The following is a 22,844-nucleotide window of genomic DNA, read 5'->3' as shown; positions in this document are numbered from 1 at the left end:
AAAGGTGATGCTTCGTCTCGGTGAGCTTTGTAATCTGTGATTACCTATGTTTTATAATTGCGGAGCTCTCTATCGTTTAAGGGTTCCGAGGCATATTTTGGAAATTTTTATTTTTATAAAATTAATATAATTAAATTATCCAGGGGGATAGGGTCCGGACCCCCTCTCCCCTTTTACTGCGTGAAATTATAAATATTGAATTTTTCGGGGGGACGGACCCCCTCTCCCCCTCTAGATCCATGCATGAGCAAGGAGTGTCGCATAATGAAATTAGAATTTGCTGTGTTTGGTCCACGGTAAACAGACGGCTGGTAAGAGACAGGAGTCTGGAAGTGCATATGTACACATTATGGTGGACATTAAATTTTGTGTGGAGTAGATAATGATAGGCATAGCTAGCACTGGTAAACATATACATGTATGTCACATGTACACATTAAAATATTTATAGACATTCATAGTAAGCGCGATGGCCTAGCACATGCGTATCAATAATAGCCGGGATTATTAGGAAAACCGTGGCGAGTACGGTGCCTGCATAAAGTTCTATGTAATCGACCGAGACTTGCTGAAAGCAATAAAAAAAGGCGAAGGCGAAAGTGCGAAGATGCGAAGGCCAGAGTGCGAAGTTGGGAAGGAGCGATAGTAGTATCGCTTGCTCGCCTTCGCACCTTCGCACTTAAGGCATCACATCTTCGCGCTTTGTCGTCGCATCTTCGCACATTTGGCCCTATCGGAACACCATAGATATATGAAAATGTAATTGTTAAAAGGGGCATGATCAAGATTTTGGTCAAATTCTATTTTTCTGTTTTCATTATTTACAATGCTTAAGGAAAGCATTTTTACTGATCAAATGAAATTTGAGGATCAGTTGTAAAGTTATAAGCAAGATACAGGTCTGACAATTTTTTGTCATGTAAACAGGCTCGTGTCCTGTTGTTGTTTACACAGTTCAATATACCAGTAAAAAATCTTTTTCAAGCTGATTTGTCTATCTTCTTATTCATTTTAAGCATCAATAAACAGTTTCTTACGTTTAACACATTCATTAGGTCTACAATTGGAATTTTCACTTCAACATTCAAAATGATCAAATGTAAACAAAAGCTTTGTTTACATAGCAAAGAATTGCAAGCTATGTAACTTGCTTATAACTCAACGAATGACACTTAAAGTTTGGTTGCCTATAAAAAATGCCTTTCTGAAGCATTGTGAACATTAAAATCGGAAAAATAATTTTTGACTAAAATCGTGACCATGCCCCTTTAAGATGACAGCTATACCCCGATGCAATACGTCAAAGTCTTGTTAAAACGGAAGGATTTTTATTTTCAAAGATATACCCATTCTTTCACTTTAAGTTTATTTGAATATGAATTATAATTCTGTTACTTTCTGTAAACTGCAGCAGTAAAAATTACAATAGTGTAAAGACTATTTCATAAATAATAAAAAAATATACTAAAAAACTTTAATCTACAAGGGGGTCATTATTCTACAGGGGTCACTTTTCTTCATGTGGAGTGTGCTCATTTTTATGGAAATGACACTTATTCTTCTGGCAAAGGGGTCATTTTTCTACGTAGAATAATGACCGGGGGGTCATTTTTCTGCGTAGAAAAATGACCGGGGGTCATTATTTTACGTCGAAAAATGACCCCCGGTCATTATTCTACGGGGGTCATTATTCTTCATTACACCGGATGATTATCCTTGTGCAAAAATTGCATTTATTGCACCTGCTCAAGATGCGTTTCGTACAATTCCACATAAATCAAACAAAAGCTTAGATGTTTGTCAATGCCTAGTGAGTATACATAACCACTTTTGTTTTAAGTTTATCTCACGTGGAAGGTAAGATATTTACATATTGAAATAAACAATCCATGGGAAAATAACAATTTCTAAGATAAATATAATTTTTTCAGGGTGATTAAAAGATTTTGTATAAACTTCTGAACATTCTACCGGAATTATATGAATTTATAGGATAAAAGTGTTTCCAAGTGAGATAAAATTCAGAAATGTAGTTTTTCTATAGGACATTATATTTGCCTACCGGATATTTGAATCCATCGGGAGTATTTTAATTCGGTAGGAAATTCTGAGTATGTTTTAATATTGTATTTCCTAAGGGAAAATAAAATCATAAAAACATATTATTTATAAACGTAAATATCTTACCTGGAGGTGAGTAAAGCAACAGTAAACTTCTTCTAAGGGTCTCTATCAATTGACAGTTTTTGGAACATGCACCTAGGATTGGTCCACAAAATGCAAGCTTGGCATTGCAATAATTATTTTACACATTGTTATGCCCATCTATAACAATTATAAAACAATTTTTAAGGATTAATATGTATTTGAGATTATATAATGCGTTAGCAACAGTTTCATCATCACTAGCAAAACATATGATTATTTTAAAAGAAAAGTAAAATGCATTCCAGTTAATGATTATAATGACATTAATAACAAAGCAAGATTAACATTTGACTGAATTGAGTCTACTGTCTCCAGTTTTAAACTAAATCATTTTTAAACATAATTATGTATATATTGTCACCCAGTAAACTTTACTATTGTAAAGTTTTTATTTAGTAACTCCTTTTTAAAAATATTAACATGAAGTTTCATAAAACTTTATGTATTATTAAAATCTAAACTTAGTTGATAAATTGTGAGCGTAATAATCGTCCAGGTCCAGGCATAACTAACACATTTGAGATTGAACTTTTGTTTTATAAACATATGACACTGTATTTAAGGTCAAAATCTAGTAAATGATTCCAGATTGTCTTTTTGGTGCTAGAACCATTATGACGTCATAATTGATTTGATGAATCTGTTCCCGTATTTCACGGCTTTAAAAGAATTATGTAGAAAATAAAACAATATTTTGACATTCTATATTTAATCGGAAAAAATAATCCCGGTACCTATATTCAATTTGACATCATTTTAATGAGGATGGCAAGAGCTTGTTTTATGTCGTATTTGGAGAGACTGTAGGCATTCTGGATATATTTCATTAGTCAAAAATGGATAAAACTCCAAGATTTGTTACTTTTATTCTTAATATTTCATAGAAAATGGTTGTTTAAAACATGATTTTTCATTGTGTTTACCAAATATTTAAGCCCCGGTACATCCTATAAAACAAAGATATTGTAATGAAGCATCATTAAAAGAATTTATATCTTGAATTTCATAAACCTGTAGGCATCTTTCATTTAATAGATCTTGACCTTAAAGCACACTCTTTTCTCTCCTGACACAAAGGGGTTCAAATTAAATGTTTCGACTGACCATGCTTGTACGAAAGAATTAAAGATAGGATTTTGTGCTTTTAAAACTAAATTCCGTTTTTTTTTTCATTTATAGGCTAAAATACTGATGCATGAAATTGAAGTTCGCAGTAGCGCAAGTGAGAAAATCGACGTGCCTGTAAAGTTCGATGAGCACAAGGTCAAAGAATGTGCTAGCTAGCCGTGATAATGTTGACACACAAATCCTTAAGTCTGAAGTTAGCTGTCCTTTTTGATACACAAGGGCATACCAGAGGGCGCTTGTTTTTAATTCCAATGACCCCAGCTACAAATGAATTGTGCTAATTTTTATAAATAAATTTTTCCTTTTCTTGCATTCAGGCCAGGTAGGGCAAGAAATTGCAATTTAGATATTTTGATTACTTTAAGTGTTTCGTAGGAACAGGCAATGCGTTCTTAATGACACACCCTTTCATGGGGAACGCTGAAAAGGATGTAATCACATATTTTATGCTTTAGTCCTTTCAAACTCGTTTGTCATGATACCAAACTCAGACAAAATAAAAAAACTTTTAACATTTTCACAGCAACCCATTCACTCTATTTGTCTATATCTTGAAATTTTTTAGCTTGTATTTGAAGGACATCGATTTTATGTCAAATGCACGATGTTTTATCAATATTGTCGACAACGCAATTCTGGCCAATACCGAGCAGACATTGTGTTAGTATCATATTAGCATAATTATTAAATTTGCATTTGCAGCGTACCATATATATCCTGTGGACATTTTTGATATCGCAATGTTGACCAACATCGAGTCGACATTGTGTCAACATCGTACCTCTGATATCCTGTTTACATCGTCGATATTGTCGATATGGCTAGGTTGATCGACATCGAGTCGATATCGTGTATACATTGCATTTCACATATTGAAATAAAATACAGAATGAACATGTTAACCTTTGTCACTGATGTGACAAACCTAGTAAACGCGCTCTTGCTGCGCATGCGTTTGTACCGTGGACCAGGAAATGCATTCGATCTTACGCAATATACGTATTTATATGTCAATAGTTTAAATGGCGAGCAAGGTAAGACATACTTCTAAACATTTTTAAGATAAAGGATTCCTTGCTATATTAAACATCTTTACTGTGTGTTGTCTACTTTAAACTTGTCTGTATAAATATTTGTTTATTAAGTTACATATTTATCAGCGAATCAATTTTTTAACTTTCTTGAATGTTTAAAGATAAAAAGACTCGATATGGGACCTTGGAGATCTAACCGATAAGGTTGATGGATAATAGATATATAAGATAGATTTTATTAGTCATCGTCGCTTTTATCAATTTCAGATCTACAACCAGGAAGTTATTTTTCAGTCAGGACTCACAACGAAAGTGGTTACTGTTACACTCGAAAGATGCCTGACTCCTGTGTGGATACCTTTATTAATTACAGAGAGGAAGGCACGAACAGCTCTGCTGCACCTGTATCTCAGTACTGGGGTCGAGGGTTCGACTCCCATCACTTTGACTGTGCCTCTGTTCGTCGGTCTGTCATCTGACGTCACGGACTACACATGTGAAACATTATTTCAAGGTTAAATCATTGCTCTTACCATAAAATACAATTATACCATAAAACTGCGAATTTTAAAGTGTACAGCAGTCTGTCAAAAGTATGAATTTTATCGCCCTAAGTCAGTTCACGGTTGCAATTTACGAGAAAAGAAAACGAAATTAAATGTATAAAAGTGAAAAGTTTATATTTTATGTTTATCAGTGACAAAGATATATATAGGTAGATGATTTTATTCCAAATATTAAATAAGAATTCAATGAATGTTTTAGATGGCAGAGATGAACAAGAAAGTGTTAATAATATAAAGAAAAATTCAAATGTGGTGAGAACTCATTTTGATAAATAATGATTTGTTGTTTTGACAATGCAAGGGGATATCGAAAGCGAATTTATTAAAATAAATAAGTTTACTAAAATCATTTACATGTATTTCAAAAAATGAAAGTTTAAAAATAAATCTTAAAAAAAAAAATTGAAAGAGGAATACTGTGCCTGAAATTTTGGTAATTTTTTGACTTCAGGGAACCTTTTCTGTAGATGTATCTCATCATCCCCCTTCTACATACACTGTGAAAGACCTGTACTCGGGTGTTTTCGACAATGAACCCTCGAGGCCATTCAGTCAAATCAGTCAGACCAGAAGTGTAGCATTAGAGGACCCGACGTTTTTCATTCAAAGGGGTCTGCGGAAGTTGTGTCTCTCTGCTACAAAGACATCTAGTGGACTCATACATGCTCCACTGGAAAGTGAATTCAATAAAGCTGGCAGGAAATTTCTACCGCATATATGTCTTGTTTTTCTAAAAGATACCGAAACAGGAATTATTTCTCTATTTTCAACCATGGATTCTGAATTGACTATCCCTTTTCAACTTCGGCCTGTGTGTGATTATGAATTGCTGGTAATAAGAGGATATGAGCCAAAGAGATGCTTGTTTATTATTAATGCTGTGGCTTTTTGTTCATTTAAATCATGTAAGTTACTTAAACTAAACACCATATAATAACACTTTTAAAATTTTATTTATTCGAATTTTGGATTAATTTTTAAAAGAGGTCATGACACAAGTTTTATTTTGACATTTATTTATTCTGGAAAAATATGATTTCAACAATTCTTTCCCCTTATCGCTTTATACAAAGCTCTTGTATTGTTCATATCTATTCAAACAGCTGCGCGATCGATTTATTTGATTCTTTCTAACGTTTGTTTTGCTATTTTGTAGACATGACACAGAATGAACTGTATTTGCTGTATGGAAAAGCCTGTACCCATTCATTATCTCCCGGACCAGGGCCACCCTATGACTTTTACCCTGTCACGCACCTATATCGTAGTAAACCAATTCTACATTTCCTAAACATATTTAACAACACTGGCGGTATCATGTACAAATACATCAAGAATTTTGGAGGAGACCCAGCATCAACACTGAACAGGAAGCTTCACGGCCTGTTCTTCAGTGCTAGTGTGGACCCCCTCACTGGCCAGCCCCCGGCTGTATCTTACTACGGGGACCAGAGAATCCACATCCCCGTCGGTTTTATGATTAACCAAAGCACGAATTTGTATTTCGCAGACTTTTATTGTCATTACGTCAACCATCACGTGACATTAGTTATTACATTGAAAGGAAGCGAAGCTGACGCATTTTGTCTACCAAGACTCCTGGCCTTAAACCCTGCGTATAACGAGTTTCTGTACCGCCGTCCACATGAACAACATGCCATGGTGAATACTAAAGTCACAGTGGAAGTGTTTTATACTGAAAGCATAGATATAGTCGAATTTTTACGGTCAAAATTAGCATATTTAAGTTCAGTAAAACAATCAGGTAATGCTGCATTAAAAACAGTTATTGGTCTTCCGAAAAGAAAAGATTGTAAAATTTGCAATATTAAGGAGCCTTCATGAACTTTTTGTTTTATTCATTGATATTTTTTAAAGTAAAAATAGTATCTGCTCTCAGAAATGCTATGTTTTCTTGCATAAAAGATTTTCGGATGTATTATATTGCGATATTTATTTCAGATGTTTATAAAACCATTCGTTTTAAATTTAATTATCGTATCTTTTTTAGCTCACCTGAGCCAAAGGCTCAAGTGAGCTTTTCTGATCACAATTTGTCCGTTGTCTGTCGTCGTTGGCGTTGTCGTTGTCGTCGTCGTCGTCGTTGTAAACTTTTCACATTTTCATCTTCTTCTCAAGAACCACTGGGCAGATTTCAACCAAATTTGGCACAAAGCACCACTAGGTAAAGGGGATTCAAGTTTGTTCAAATGAAGGGCCACGCCCTTTTTAAAGGGGAGATAATTGAGAATTATTGAAAATTTGTTGGTATTTTTCAAAAATCTTCTTCTCAAAAACTATTAGGCCGGTAAAGCTTAAACGTGTGTGGAGGCATCATCAGGTAGTGTAAATTCAAGTTTGTTCAAATCATGGTCCCCGGGGGTAGGGTGGGGCCACAATTGGGGGATCAATTTTTGCATAGGAATATATAGAAAAAATCTTTAAAAATTTTCTTCTCAAAAACTATCGGGCCAGAAAGATTCAAATTAAAATGGGAGCATCCTCATGTAGTGTAGATTCAAGTTTGTTCAAATCATGGTCCCCGGGGGTAGGGTTGGGCCACAATTGGGGGATCAAGTTTTACATAGGAATATATAGAGAAAATCTTTTTAAAAATTTCTTTTAAAAACTATTAGGCCAGAAAAGCTCAAATTAAAATGGAAGCATCCTCAGGAAGTGTTGAATCAAGTTTGTTCAAATCATGGTCCCCGGGGGTAGGGTGGGGCCTTAATTGGGGGATCAAGTTTTACATAGGAATATATAGAGAAAATCTTTAAAAATTTTCTTTTCAAAAACTATTAGGCCAGAAAAGCTCAAATTTCATTGAAAGCATCCTAATGTAGTGTAGATACAAGTTTGTTCAAATCATGGTCCCCGGGGGTAGGGTGGGGCCACAATTGGGGGATCAAGTTTTACATAGGAATATATAGAGAAAATCTTTAAAAATCTTCTTCTCAAAACCTATTCGGCCGGTAAAGCTTAAACTTGTGTGGAGGCATCATCAGGTAGTGTAGATTCAAGTTTGTTCAAATCATGGTCCCCGGGGGTAGGGTGGGGCCACAATTGGGGGATCAAGTTTTACATAGGAATATATAGAGAAAATCTTTAAAAATTTTCTTTTCAAAAACTATTAGGCCAGAAAAGCTCAAATTTGATTGGAAGCATCCTCATGTAGTGTAGATTCAAGTTTGTTCAAATCATGGTCCCCGGGGGTAGGGTGGGGCCACAATTGGGGGATCAAGTTTTATATAGGAATATATGGAGAAAATCTTTTTAAAAATTTGTTTTTAAAAACTATTAGGCCAGAAAAGCTCAAATTAAAATGGAAGCATCCTCAGGAAGTGTTGAATCAAGTTTGTTCAAATCATGGTCCCCGGGGGTAGGGTGGGGCCTTAATTGGGGGATCAAGTTTTACATAGGAATATATAGAGAAAATCTTTAAAAATTTTCTTCTCAAAAACTATTAGACCAGGACAGCTCAAATTAAAATGGAAGCATCCTCAGGAAGTGTTGAATCAAGTTTGTTCAAATCATGGTCCCCGGGGGTAGGGTTGGGCCACAATTGTGGGATCAAGTTTTACAATCCTTAAAAATATTCTGGGAAAGTTTTCGGTCCAAAACTCAGTACTTAGTGTGAAAGCACAGGTTATGAGATTAAAGGTAGATTTAAGTTTGATGAAACCATGATTCCCTAGAGAATAGTGGGGCCACGAAATGGGGAGGGGGGGGGGGGGTTATAGGAATAGAGAAAAATCTTCTTACAGGTACAACAACAAAAGGGGCTTTACTAAAAAATAAGAGGTGGATAAAAATTGGCAGATTTTCAATTTTTTTTTAGCAAGATCTACTGTACTCAGTTGTCAAGATATTTTGATACTGTAATGCTAATTTGATCAGAATTAAGGCAATTGTTGCTCAGGTGAGCGATGTGGCCCCTGGGCCTCTTGTTAATATTGTAGCTTAGTTGCGACACCTCGCACGTAACATATTTTTGAAAAAAAATTTGCATTTCACTTCATCAGAGTCAATAAATCAAAACATACCTGAACTTTATTTATTTAACAACAATTGATAAGCAAGTTCTACAACTTATATTAATATCTCTCGTTGGCACGGATGTTAGCGCGAGGGGTCATTGGGGTGGGAAGAAGCCGGAGTACCCGGAGAGAACCCACGTGTGCACATGTGAATTACAGCATTTAGAAAACAGACATTTTTTTTTACTAATATGCAACTACTAGTATATAGTATATATGTCATACATATAATGAATTTTCCACAAGGATAATCATTTACAGTTCTGAAAGCCCAGTGGGGTTTTTCAACAATCATAAATTTATTAACTTTAAATGATATGAAAAAAATACATACTATATATTGTTTTTTAAGATAATGATTTTCACTTCCTTACAGTGTTAATGCATTCCAGTCTAAGTTCGCACTGTATAAGTGGCATGGGAACCTTTTACCTTATATGGTAAAAAAATAATTTAATGTACAATTTCTCTTAAAATGATTTTTTTGGTACAAAATCGTAACATTGATATATCGGCGAATTTCCATGATAAAGTATTCTAATGTTTGTTTGTAACCCAATCCTCAACCTGAACATATTTAAAGTCTAAACTTTCTCAGGGACCAAATTTGAATTAACCATACTACTTTGATCAATTTTATCAATGTTCAAATTCATTGTTTATTCCACAATACCTAGAAGTGCAAACATTTGGCAAACATTATATCAAAGCAGTACATAGGGTTTTTCTTTTGCATTAAAGCCATATTATACATTTCAAAAATTACATTATCTCAGATATTTCATTTTAATTTGAAATGCCAAATCAAAGGTTTTCAAAACCAAGAAATTCCTTAATATTTTACTTTTTAGAACCTGTCATAATATGATCATTACACTATATTTTAAATAACAGTACGTATTATTTGTAATCCTTCATAGTTAATGAAATACAAAAACAAATAGAATTGTTTCTGTTTTGGCTAAATGAAGTGCAATCTGTTATCAAATGGACATGGTCACGATTGTAGTCAAATAATATATTTTTCGATTTTATTACTTACAATGCTTCAGTAAGGCATTTTTAATAGGCAACCAAATTTGAGTGTCATTCGTTTAGTTATAAGCGAGTTACAGAACTAACAATTCTTCGCTATGTTTTGTTTACATGTTGAATGTTGAAATTAAAATTCCAGTTTTCAACCTAAAATTAATCTTTAAAACGTTATGAACTGTTTATTTATGCTTTAAAAATATGAGGATAGAAAAATCAGCTTGAATAATATTTTTTAACTGGTATGTTGAACAAGTAAACAAACACAGGGCACGAGCTTTGTTTAAATGCCATAGAATTGTGAGCCCTGTATCTCGCTTACAACTCAAAGAATGACTCTCAAATTTCATTTTAACATTAGAAATGCATTCCTAAAGCATTGTATATAATGAAAACAGAAAACTAAAACTGGATCGAATTCGTGACCATGCCCCTTTAAGAAAATTGTCTTCTTTTTCTGCAACAATAAAAGATTATTAATTAGAATAAAGAAAGGGCCGACATTATTCCAATATGGAAAAGTGTGATATATTACATAAACATTTGATGAAACATTGTTGAACTTGTCACTGGGTAGATAACACCACATGTCTGGTTTATCATACAATATTGCATGGTAAACGGTGTCAAAAGCCTTTTGTAAATCGAACTTTCCATATGCCTGTGAAAGGTACTTAAGATTTATTGCTTATAATTGAATCTAACGTATTTCAAAAGTAATTAAACATAGCAAATGTACACTTAATAAGTGATATTATTGAAATTTTATCATGCTATTGTTATTCTTTCCTTTTTTGTATTTCTACACCTATCTTTGTGTATTTTATGACATTTGATGTTACTGTATTTCTATCTGCTTAGAACTTACATATAAGTATAACTTATTAATGTGGATGTGTATTTACAAGTATTTGAGAATAAAACTATTTTAACACTTAACTTTACATGTATGATTTAAACTTTCGATTTTCGCTGAAGAAAGTAGTAAGAAGAAATGAGACAAAACTGATTTCTGACCAGTTTCATAAAATTTGTAAATAGTTCAGTAAATCTTTTTAAAAAGTCTGTATCTCTAGATGAAGAAATAAATATAAATGTATTGAAAGGTTCATTTTAGCATAGTTTTTTCATGTTATCACATGACTGATTCTTATCAATTTTTCTGTTATGTTCAATTGTAAAGAGTAGTACTAATTGTAATGACGTTATTGGTGGGGATGTGAAGCTAAGTTAATGTGGATGAATCGCTACTATAAAACATCAGTCTTGCTAAAGTCAAACATTAACTCACAGAACCATTTTGCTATGGATTATTAAAAATAGAAGCCAGTGTTTTCACGTAATTCGTCGATGTAAACACTCGGGGGTTAATGGCTGTGACAATCCAGACAAACTTGCATGTGCATACTTGTAGTTACGAATATATTGCTGCGCTTTAAACCAAGGCGTTCTAGCTTTAATTACCCGAGCAGTTCACTTCAATAGATCGATCTGTCCGATATCATGGTAAGTTCTGTTTTCAGTATTTCATGTGAATGGATAGCTTATAAAAGATAATACTGCTTATTTCGATGAAATTTAATAAAACGCTTTTGAGTAAAATAAACAAAAAACGAGGGTTCACTATAAACCACAACCCTTCGCGAAATTAAAATGATAAACATTGTTACATTCAAACCAGTATTTAGAGTTTCAAAAAGTAGGCCGAATTGATTTTTAACGACCAAGATTTAAAGAGTTAGCATATTCAAAATTAAAATTCCTATCGTTTTGCAATAAGAGATGACATCAGACTTTGGGGTGGGGGACGAGGTTGTTATCAACATTGGTTTGATCAAGACGCAAAGTTTCTGAAAAACAAACTAATTAATAAACTGCTACATTTTGTAGATGTTACCTGGTGCTGAAGACATTTGTTATCATAAGCATAAAAATGCGATGTAACGAAGGTGTTTGACACATTATGCCGGATGATTATCCCTGTGCAAAGATTGCATTTTTTGCACCTGCTCTAGATGCGTTTCGTACAATTCCAAATAAATCAAACAAAAGCCTAGGTGTTTGTCAATGCTAGAGAGTATATATAACCACTTTTGTTTTAAGTTTATCACGTGGCAGGTGAGATATTTACCTATTGAAATAAATATCCCATGGGAAAATAACAATTTCTAAGAGAAGTATAATTTTTCAGGGTGATTTAAAAATTCTGTATAAACTTCAAAACATTCTACCGGAATTATATGAACTTATAGGATATAAGCGTTTCCAAGTGGGATAAAATGCAGACAGGTGAGGTAGTTTTTCTAAAGACATTATATTTGCCTACCGAATATTTGACTCCATCGGGAGTAATTTTAATTCGGTAGGAGATTCTGAGTATGTTTTAATATTGTATTTACTAAGGAAAAATAAAATCATAAAAACATATTATTTATAAACGTCAATATCTTACCTGGAGGTGAGTAAAGCAACAGTAAACTTCTTCTAATGGTCAATTATCAATTGACATTTTTTGGAACATGCACCTAGGATTGGTCCACAAAATGCAAGCTTGGCATTGCCATAATTATTTTACACATTGTTACGCCCATCTATAACAATTATAAAACAATTTAAAAGAATTATTATATATTTAAGATTATATAATGCGTAAGCAACAGTTTCATTACCACTAGCAAAAAATACGATTAATTTAAAAGAAAAGTAAAATGCATTCCAGTTAATGATTATAATGACATTAATAACAAAGCAAGATTAACATTTGACTGATTTGTATCCAGCCTTAAACTATATCATTTTAAAACATAATTCTGTATATACTGTCACCCAGTAAACTTTACTATTGTTAATTTTTTATTTAGTGATTCCTTCTTAAAAATATTAACATGAAGTTTCAGAAAACTTTATGTATCATTAAAATCTAAGCTTAGCTGATAAATTGTGAGCGAAATAATCGTCGATGGTCCAGGCATAATTGAAACGTTTGAGATTGAACTTTTGTTTTATAAACACACGACACAGTATTGAAAGCACATTCTTTTCTTTCCTGACACAAAGGGTTCACATTAAATGTTTTGACTGACCATGCTTGTACGAAAGAATTAAAGATGGGATTTTGTTCTTTTAAAACTAAATTCCGTTTTTTTTTTCATTTATAGACAAAAATACTAATGCATGAAATTGAAGTTCGCAGTAGCGGAAGTGAGAAAATCGACGTGCCTGTAAAGTTTGATGAGCACAAGGTAAAAGAATGTGCTAGTTCCGTGATAATGTTGACACACAAATCTTCAAGTCTGAAGTTAGCTGTCCTTTTGGACACAAGGGCACATCAGAGGGCACTTGTTGTGATTCCTGGAAATCGGGGAACATCCCGGAGAGTTAGCGACTTTTATATGGAGATCTACGGCATAAACAGTAACGGCAAGGTTGTGATATACGATACCAAATCTTTAGGTAATTTTGATATATATCACATTTTTCAAATTGATCATTAAATGAAAAGAGACTGTAAAAGTAAAGATTGTATCGGTTCTATTTACAGCAGATTCCGATCAGCAAAATGAGGGCATGGATTCTAGGCAGATTACGGTTAGTAATGAGAAATCAAAGTACTGAAGAACTGACGGGAGTTGATTTTGTCGATATTTACAATGATATGTTATTTTGCATGACAAGTACATGTAGTTTCTAATTTGAATTACGCACATTTTTATAATATGAATATTTGGACTTTTTCGACAAAAATGTCGAGAAACCCCCATATGAATCATGTTAAATAATATTTAAAGATAACAATTAATTCAATCAAACTATGTATCAGTAATATAAATATTTCTCGAAAATTGTATGAATCCAAGCAATATTGAACTCTAGTCTCGTTCAACCAAACGCTCGACTGACACCGTAAATCTCCGACAAGGGTTTACGGAGACAGCCGAGCGTCGAGTTGAACGAGACTATATTGAACTCTGGCGTGGCAATACATACAATGTTAAAAAATATTTAAATTGTTCCTACCATTTAAAATCTGACTATTTTCAAGGTATATATAAATAAGTTTCCTTGAAAAACAATGCTTTAGCATACATTACATCGAATTTATCGATTATTTTCAAGAACTTAGTCTTGTCAGCAGCAGTGATTTGTGCTGAGGTCCAAACACTGTTTCACTTTCGGTTTGTCTGAGTAACTGCATAGGAGAGTTGATTAAAATCAACTCCCAAAAAGTATCTCAGTATTGTACATTAATGTAGCCCTCTCCCGGTTTTTTAAAAGTAAACATCAGATATAAGAAAACTGAAGGGGGCTACATTATTGCAGCTTATAATAGTCCATTATTTGATTACGAATACTGAATAAAAAATGAACATCACTCTTCTTGTTAAAAACCTATTAAATCTTAAAAGCATATCAGATTTTTACACTGTTCATTCTTAGTGTATAAAGGTCACGATTTGAGTTAAATAATTCTGGGATTATGTCACGCTTACTACTTGACTTGAAAACTAACATTGAAAATTTCAAAAAAATTAAAATTATGTTTAAGCTCAAAATTTGGCCATGCCCTTATAACAGAAGACTGTAGGTCATTGATCACAATTGGGAAATCTCCAGATTTAAGCCGAGAGCATTCAGTAAAATATTACATATAATGTCTACTTTTGTAGCGAGTTTGACTAATCTTTAATCATTCAACAGATACAGTTGAATATACACTGTACACCAAATAACTCAATTTGATTTACAGAACTTGCAGTCTCAACTGACCCGCAAACACATTTCACAAGCAAGATACGAGGTCAGACTGCCAATGTTTATCAGACACTCATTTTACAAATTCATATTCCTGAAGGAGGTTTCAACCGACGAAAAACATATCTTCCAGTGTGCGAACGGCACAACTAGATATAAGATCCCTTTTCCATTGAAGCCAGCCAAAGAGTATGAAATAAACGTATTTTGTGGAAGCTGTGATGGTCCTGGTAGATACACTCTTGATGCTTATCCACCCTTAAAATTCCAAGCAGGTATATGACGATGTATATACAAGTACATTTGGATTATGTTTTGTTTTATATGTTTTATATGCAATGCATGCATTAAAATGATTATGTTTGATGTTGTTTAAGCCATGGACAAGAGTCACCTGAGGTTGTTGTATAAACGAGCGATTGAATTTTGCAACGATCGATCTCTACACCGCCGCATCCATTTCTTGTTCAGGAACAAACCACATCAGTACTTCGACAAAATTCGTTCTCAGAATGGTGGAATAATGACCAAATACATGAAAAATGACGGCGGGGACCAGGCCTCGCCGCTGAATAGGGCCATTGAGGGCCTTTTCTTCAGCGCTCTTCTCAAAACGACTCCAAATAGACGCACGGTTGTGCCCCCGTGCTCCCCTTTTGGAAACCAAAGATTGCACGTGGGGGCGTCATTTTTTCTTAACCCAAGCAACAATTTGTATTTTGCAGACTTTTTTTGTCATTATACGAATCACCATATAACTCTTGTAGTTACCAAGGCAAACAGTTATTCGGATAAGTTTTGCAGCGAAAATTTGATTCCCTTAAAGAGCAGGGGGAATCCTTTCCTCTACTACAATATGTGGCAAAATGGCTTTTTTACAAACTTGGCAGTAAACATTGAAGTATTTTACACAGAAAACATTGATATTGGTGAACTGCTATCAGACAAAGCTGCGTATTTTACGTTTTGTTATTCAACGGGTTATTCTAGAAAAAAGTCTTTCATTGGACAAAGAAAAAATGAAAGCTGTAGCGTTTGTAACCTGAATCTATAAATTTGTTAAAATATTTCGATGTTTTGTAAATCATTTACAAAATAAAGCTATACATTTAGAAGCAATGTGATCCGTACATTGAACACTAAATTATGAACGAATCTTTGGAATGGGTTGTAACACCAAATTATTATGATGCGAAACCAATGCGTCAACTGTGTCTGTTGTGTGATCGTAACGGGTAGCCTATTTATTACATGTCATTCAGTGAAAAATTGTATAAATTAAAAATCATTGTGGATAACGACTCGTCACTGTGTGACCTGCCAACACCTGTGAGTTAATGTAATATGTGCACCTGAAACCATTCAGCACATCAATTGAATGTTGTTATATTTAATTATAACAAGAATTATTTCATTAAATGAACACCCCCCTCCACCCCCCCCCCCCCCCAAAAAAAAACCCAAACAAAATCACAAAAAAAGAAAAGAAAAAAAAAAACAAGAAAAAAACCCAACAACAAACAACAACAACAACAAACCTACAAATGTCCATTATTTATTTGTAGGGTTATATCTCAGTGTAAAGTATGGTTTTAGTTTCTACTTACCAATCCAATCCTGAAATGAGCGACTCGTCGAAATTAAAGAAGGAATTTAAAAGGGAAAAAATAACTAGATGTTAAATTTTCAATACATGAAATATACCACCAACAAGATACTAAACATAGTAGTAATGGTTTATATATTCCAAATACTATTCCTTGAACTCGGATTTAGGTCAACCCATTTCAGAAAATACATCGGGTTACCTGGTTTGCATTCAACGATTGTCGTGTTTTGTTATACCTACTATTGATTAAATGAGTCAAAATGTAAGTACATACAAAATGAAGCGAATTCTTTTTCTTTCGGTTTCCATTCTTTGTATAGAAGTGAGCCTATCACTAAATCCATTGGATTTACAAAATTTACAGATAAAATTTTTTATATAAATGATTGTCCTCAGGTTTTCACAAACTAGTTGATTGCGAGTAGTTTGATCTATCAACATCATGGTGAGTATGTAGTTTGTATTTTGATAAGAATTGTAAAATTGAACACGGGCACCTTACGTTATATACAAGAATTTCTCGATGAAAAGAATTATACCACCTACCTATTTATGAAGAGAAACATATCTAACATCAGTAGATTGTTGACTATTTAATTTAGTCATCACCCCCAACGGATAATGATCTGCAGAACAAAGTCTGTGGACGACAACTGTTTAATTTATAAATACATATCAATATTTACTAATAATCGATGTTTATTTTGTGATTGGTCTACATATATTTACAAATAGAATATTTTGTTGACATTTGTTGGGGACAGTGATAACATGATTTTTAGTCGACATTAATAGATTTCGCAGGTATGGAAGCATATTAGGGCCGTACGATTTATAACACATTATCAATTTGAAATTACAAATCATCTTTTAACATTCAAAAGATCTATAAAACAATGATATTAAAAGATCATAAAACTGAAATTAAATAAAGTACGTTTATTAACTAATCAAAATCTAAAACAATAATGTATCAATGCATTCCATGAAACCAAATTAATAGAATCGTAAACGCTAACAACATGTTTTAGAATCAATAAAAACCACTGTACTGGTTGAGCATTTGAGTAAGCATGATTATAACTAAGAGGTACAGCAAATATGTAACGTAAAACATATAGATATACTATACATGTTCTCGTGCAAAATTACAACAGTGTGCATTATACCATGTACCGATTGTTCTGATAAAACCGTGTTACATTCTAGTAATGACTCCTGCATACCCACTATATATATATATATATATATATATATATATATATATATATATATATATATATATAAATATAAAATCCAAAATGAGTGAAAGGTGATATCACACAGTATAAATAATCAAACAAGAAAAAGAAAATGAACAGTTCCAAAGTTTCTATTCACTAGCGCTTTCTGGATTTACATCCTTCTTCAGGTGAACGTACATAACTTATGTACGTTCACCTGAAGAAGGATGTAAATCCAGAAAGCGCTAGTGAATAGAAACTTTGGAACTGTTCATTTTCTTTTTCTTTTTTGATTATTTATATATATATATATATATATATATATATATATATATATATATATATATATATATATATATATATCTATATATATATATATATATATATATCTATATATATCTATATATATATATATATATCTATCTATATATATATATATCTATATCTATATAAATCTATATATATATATATATATATATATATATATATATATATATATATATATATATATATATATATATATATATATATATATAAGATAAAGATACAAGGTTATAAGTTGAGATATAAAAAAGCACTAAAAATAACCAACGACACGAACAATAAAGTAAAATATTGTCAAATTTTCGGGACAACCCGTCCCTTCTTCAGGACAACAAAATAAAAACTACATAAGAAAGAAGAAAAACATCTACAAAACTTAGGGGCCTAAATGCAGTCCTAAAGAAGAACCTACCAATCCTTTACAGCAATGATAAAATGGTTGAGGTTTTCAAAAACCCCCCGATGGCAGCTTTCAAGCGCCCTAGAAACCTTACGGACATGGTGGTAAGAACCAAACTAAAGAACCCTCTGCCTAATGGTGGCTTTAGAACTTGTTCTGACACCAGATGTCTGTTGTGCAAACACATCTCTGATGCAGACGACTTCTCTAGCCCCATTACTGGCCGTACTTACAAAATTTTCGCAAATACTTCTTGTCGTACGGACAATTGTGTATATCTCATCAATTGTAAATTTTGTCAGAAACAATACGTAGGGGAAACAGGAGACCTCCGCAGGCGCATCAATAATCATCGTTCCACCATCAAAACTAAGAAAATTAAAGAACCCGTCGGGGAACATTTTAATTTAGATGATCACAAATGGGAGGACATGATGGTTTTGGTCATTGATCACAACCCTAACTGGACAGGGTTCTTTAGTTTGGTTCTTACCACCATGTCCTTAAGGTTTCTAGGGCGCTTGAAAGCTGCCATCGGGGGGTTTTTGAAAACCTCAACCATTTTATCATTGCTGTAAAGGATTGGTAGGTTCTTCTTTAGGACTGCATTTAGGCCCCTAAGTTTTGTAGATGTTTTTCTTCTTTCTTATGTAGTTTTTATTTTGTTGTCCTGAAGAAGGGACGGGTTGTCCCGAAAATTTGACAATATTTTACTTTATTGTTCGTGTATATATATATATATATATATATATATATATATATATATATATATATATATATATATATATATATATATAATGTGCATGTGCAAATGTAGCTAAAATGAATGAATGTTGGTATCAACGCCATAAAATTAATAAAATTAGGAAAAGGCGAAATACATGTATTTCCTACGCACCTAATAACTTACATCTCGATTTTTGTTGCTTACGTTAGTAATTAAAACAAAGAAAAAGCATAAAAATATACAAATTATTTCAGACACAAAAGGACAAAATAAAAAGTAAGAAAAGAAACAATATATTTAACATTTCAGTTTTAATTTTAAAATCTTGTATTTGAAGTGTTTATTTCTTTAGACAGCAATACTGATGCATGATATCGAAGTCCGAGACGGCTCGGGTGAAAAGTTGAGGACGATGCGTATTAAATCTGAGGAGCACATAGTACATGAGTGGACCAACTCTGTGGTAATGCTGACCCACACATCCTCCAGTCAGAGGTTAGCTGTTGTCGTTTTGGACGCAAAAAACCACAAGAAGGTGCTTGTCGAAGTCCCACACAATAAAAGTTATTCCAACAGAGCCAGCGACTTCATTATGGAAATCTTTGGTGTAAACAGTAATAGCAAGATTGTGACATGCTGTACTAGATCCCTGGGTAAAACAACTTGAATTTCTCACGGCGTTTAGAATTTCTGAATACTGGTATATAAAAAAACTAATATATTTCTCACAGCGTTTAGAATTTCTGAATACTGGTATATAAAAAAAACTAATATATTTCTCACAGCGTTAAGAATTTCTGAATACTGGTATATAAAAAAACTAATATCTTTCCAAATATTTAACAGATCCAAACGAACAAAACGAGACGATTGATCCTGTTGAGGGCTTGGTAAGTAAATCCATAGAGACAACAGGACGTTCAATAGAGAGCGAGCAAAGAAAGAACGTCTCTCTCTCTCTCTCTCTCTCTCTCTCCCTCTCTCTCTCTCATATAAAGATTTTACAAGGAAGAAAAAAAACACACAAAACTTTAACGATCAAAAAATTAACATTTAAAAAGATTGCTTAAAAATATTCTGGAAAGGCTTTAGTAACAAAGATACCCAGATGATCAAATTTAGATGATTAAATTTAAGATGATTTATAACTATTGGTATTTAAATCTTCTGAATATTAGAGTGTCTGTCTGATTTTCTTTGCGTTCCTACACTGCCAAAAATACCTCCGAGTACCCAAACAAGTGGTTTATCCAAATAAGATATTTTTTCAAATAGAAGTCTCCAAAAAATGGATAGCCTGCTTTTCGTCTCTAATATCATAGTACCACAGACAATTAAGTGACTCAGAGCTACTAATGTGATAAGAACTATACACCAACCAATTCCAACTACATGTACTGTCTACAGTATGTTCACGAAGCATCATACCAACACACACACACACACACACACACACACACACACACACACACACACACACACACACACACACACATATATATATATATGATAAGCACAAACATTGCAATATCTCTCAAATTAACATGTACCTGTCCATAGTGAATGATATAGATATATATAAAGCACAGAGAAATTCACTTTTCTTGGAGCTCCACCTTCCGCCCCGACCGAAGCTTGAACTCACAACCTCTGGAACCCATTCTCCTAGCAGTGAGCGTCCACTGCGCTCCCCACTCGGCTATCTAGGCAAGACAAAACATCTTCTTTTCGATAACGAACGGAACCTAGCGCGCTGGCCACGCACTACACAGTCGCTTGAGATACAGGTGGAATACAATTAAACGACAATTTGAGAGGATCGGAACGATACACATTGCATAGATACAAACATATATAATAAGCACAAACATTGCAATAACTCTCAAATTGACATGTACCTGCCGATAGTGAGTGATATAGATATATATAAAGCACACAGAGAAATTCACTTTTGTTGGAGCTCCACCTTCCACCCCGATCAACGCTAGAACTCACGACCTCTGGAACCCATTCTCCTAGCAATGGGTTCCAGACTGTGTAGTGCGTGGCCAGCGCGCTAGGTTCGGTTCGTTATCGAAAGCAAGATTTTAGTCTTGCCTAGATAACCTAGTGGTGAGCGCGGTGGCCGCTCACTGCTAGGAGAATGGGTTCCAGAGGTCATGAGTTCAAGCCTCGGTCGGGGCGGAAGGTGGAGCTCCAACAAAAGTGAATTTCTCTGTGCTTTATAATATATATATATATATATATATATATATATATATATATATATATATATATATATATATATACACACAATCTGAATTATTATGTAGATAATACTTATAGTTTAGTGTATATATATAATACCACTACAGAATGGTATCGTTGATTCTATTTGCAGAACCAGCTTCAATTGTCCCGCAGGCATATATCTAAAGCAAAATACGAAATAAGATTTTCTTCTTCTGACGGAACCAAGTTTATATTTTTGACGGAGAGCGAAACGGACGAAAAACATTTCTTCCAATGTGCAAGCGGCACAACTAAGTACGAGATACCCTTTCCATTGAAGCCAACCAAAGAGTACGAGATAAACGTATTTCGTGGAGAATGCTTAGATCCTGGTAGATTCACACTTAGTGAGCATGGATCCTTAAAGTTTCAAGCAGGTATATCAACATGTTTCTGCCAATTTGCATTGCAAAACATTTTAACCAGTAATAAAATTAACGAAATTCAAATTATCTTACAGCAATGAGTAAAGGTCGTTTGTCGTCGCTACACAAACGAGCGACCGAGTTTTGCAATGATCGAGATCTCCATCGTCGCATTCATTTCTTGTACAGGAACAAACCACACCAGTACTTTGATAAAATTCGTTCTCAAAATCGTGGAGAAATGAAAAGATATATGAAAAATGATGGTGGGGACCAGGCATCTCCATTGAACAGGGCTATACCAGGCCTCTTCTTTAGTGCCTTCTATTTAAAGACCCCTGACGGACAATTAATCTTACCCCCGGACTCCCCTTTTGGGGATCAAAGATTTCACGTGGCTGTGCCATTTTTTCTCAATTCTAAAAATAATCTGTACTTTGCAGACTTTTACTGTCATTATACAAATCATCATGTAACCCTGGTAGTTACAGAAGCCAATAGTGAATCAGATAAGTTTTGTAAAGAAAATCTAATTTTCTTGGAAAGTTTTAACAATCCTTTTCTGTACTACAACAGATCAAAACATTGTTTTTTCATTAATACTTCTGTTAATGTTGAAGTATTCTACACAGAAAACATAAATATCGGTAGATTGTTATTATGTGGTTCAAATTATGCATTTTTTACTTTTTGTAGCTCAGTAGGTGATTCTAGAACAAAGTCTTTTATAGGCCAGAGGAAAAATGTAAACTGTAACATTTGTAACTTAAATACTTCATAAAACTTGATGAAATGGTTTATATAATAAAAAAATGGTTTAAGATTAAATGGTTTATAAAATAAAAATGTTGTAAAAACAGTTTTTTTTAGTTTGTCTTATTTAATAAAAAACCGTGAATTGTCATTTTACATTTAAGGAATGAATTCAATATTTATTTGTTTTATACGATATAAAATGGTTTGGGGCAGTTTACGCTTTATAAACCGCGAAGCGGTTTATAAAAAAGCGTAAATTGTTTAAAACCATTTTATATCGTATAAAACTAATAAATATTGAATTCATTGCTTAGAATTTAATTTTTTACCTCTTCATTGTAGATAAAAACGGTCATTTGACCTTTAAAATGACGTAAAATTGTACACAATTCAAACGTAACGTCAGGCGTTT

At 33.4% G+C, this 22,844-nt stretch overlaps 3 protein-coding genes across 7 annotated transcripts; all 3 read left to right on the top strand.

The window, feature by feature from the left end:
- Positions 1-4,210: 4,210 nt before the first annotated feature.
- LOC105338194 (uncharacterized) lies at positions 4,211-8,984 on the top strand. The gene is made up of 5 exons (XM_011443195.4): positions 4,211-4,370; positions 4,638-4,884; positions 5,136-5,188; positions 5,388-5,841; positions 6,093-8,984. The coding sequence occupies exons 1-5, from the start codon at positions 4,359-4,361 to the stop codon at positions 6,779-6,781; spliced, it is 1,455 nt and encodes a 484-aa protein (XP_011441497.3). The 5' UTR covers positions 4,211-4,358; the 3' UTR covers positions 6,782-8,984.
- A 2,165-nt stretch (positions 8,985-11,149) lies between these two features.
- Positions 11,150-15,878, top strand: LOC105346549 (phytanoyl-CoA hydroxylase-interacting protein). Of its 2 annotated transcripts, none has more exons than XM_066077713.1 (5): positions 11,150-11,511; positions 13,164-13,458; positions 13,550-13,593; positions 14,753-15,032; positions 15,135-15,878. In XM_066077713.1, the coding sequence occupies exons 1-5, from the start codon at positions 11,509-11,511 to the stop codon at positions 15,809-15,811; spliced, it is 1,299 nt and encodes a 432-aa protein (XP_065933785.1). In that variant the 5' UTR covers positions 11,150-11,508; the 3' UTR covers positions 15,812-15,878. The 2 variants fall into 2 exon arrangements, with proteins under 2 accessions (XP_065933785.1, XP_034336870.2); XM_034480979.2 differs by having other exon boundaries at positions 11,154-11,511; positions 13,547-13,593; positions 15,135-15,876.
- A 439-nt stretch (positions 15,879-16,317) lies between these two features.
- LOC105333758 (phytanoyl-CoA hydroxylase interacting protein-like) lies at positions 16,318-22,486 on the top strand. 4 transcript variants are annotated; one of them, XM_034480974.2, is made up of 6 exons: positions 16,319-16,628; positions 16,763-16,811; positions 19,393-19,693; positions 19,887-19,930; positions 21,421-21,688; positions 21,772-22,486. In XM_034480974.2, exons 2-6 carry the CDS (start codon positions 16,809-16,811, stop codon positions 22,455-22,457), a joined length of 1,302 nt encoding a protein of 433 aa, XP_034336865.2. In that variant the 5' UTR covers positions 16,319-16,628; positions 16,763-16,808; the 3' UTR covers positions 22,458-22,486. The 4 variants fall into 4 exon arrangements, with proteins under 4 accessions (XP_034336869.2, XP_034336865.2, XP_065934235.1 ...); XM_034480978.2 differs by having other exon boundaries at positions 16,318-16,811; positions 21,866-22,001; XM_066078163.1 differs by having other exon boundaries at positions 16,320-16,811; positions 19,397-19,693.
- Positions 22,487-22,844: the final 358 nt, after the last annotated feature.

This window comes from Magallana gigas, chromosome 3, assembly GCF_963853765.1.
Source record: "Magallana gigas chromosome 3, xbMagGiga1.1, whole genome shotgun sequence".
Taxonomy (NCBI): domain Eukaryota; kingdom Metazoa; phylum Mollusca; class Bivalvia; order Ostreida; family Ostreidae; genus Magallana; species Magallana gigas.
This window is presented reverse-complemented; position numbering and strand designations above follow the sequence as displayed.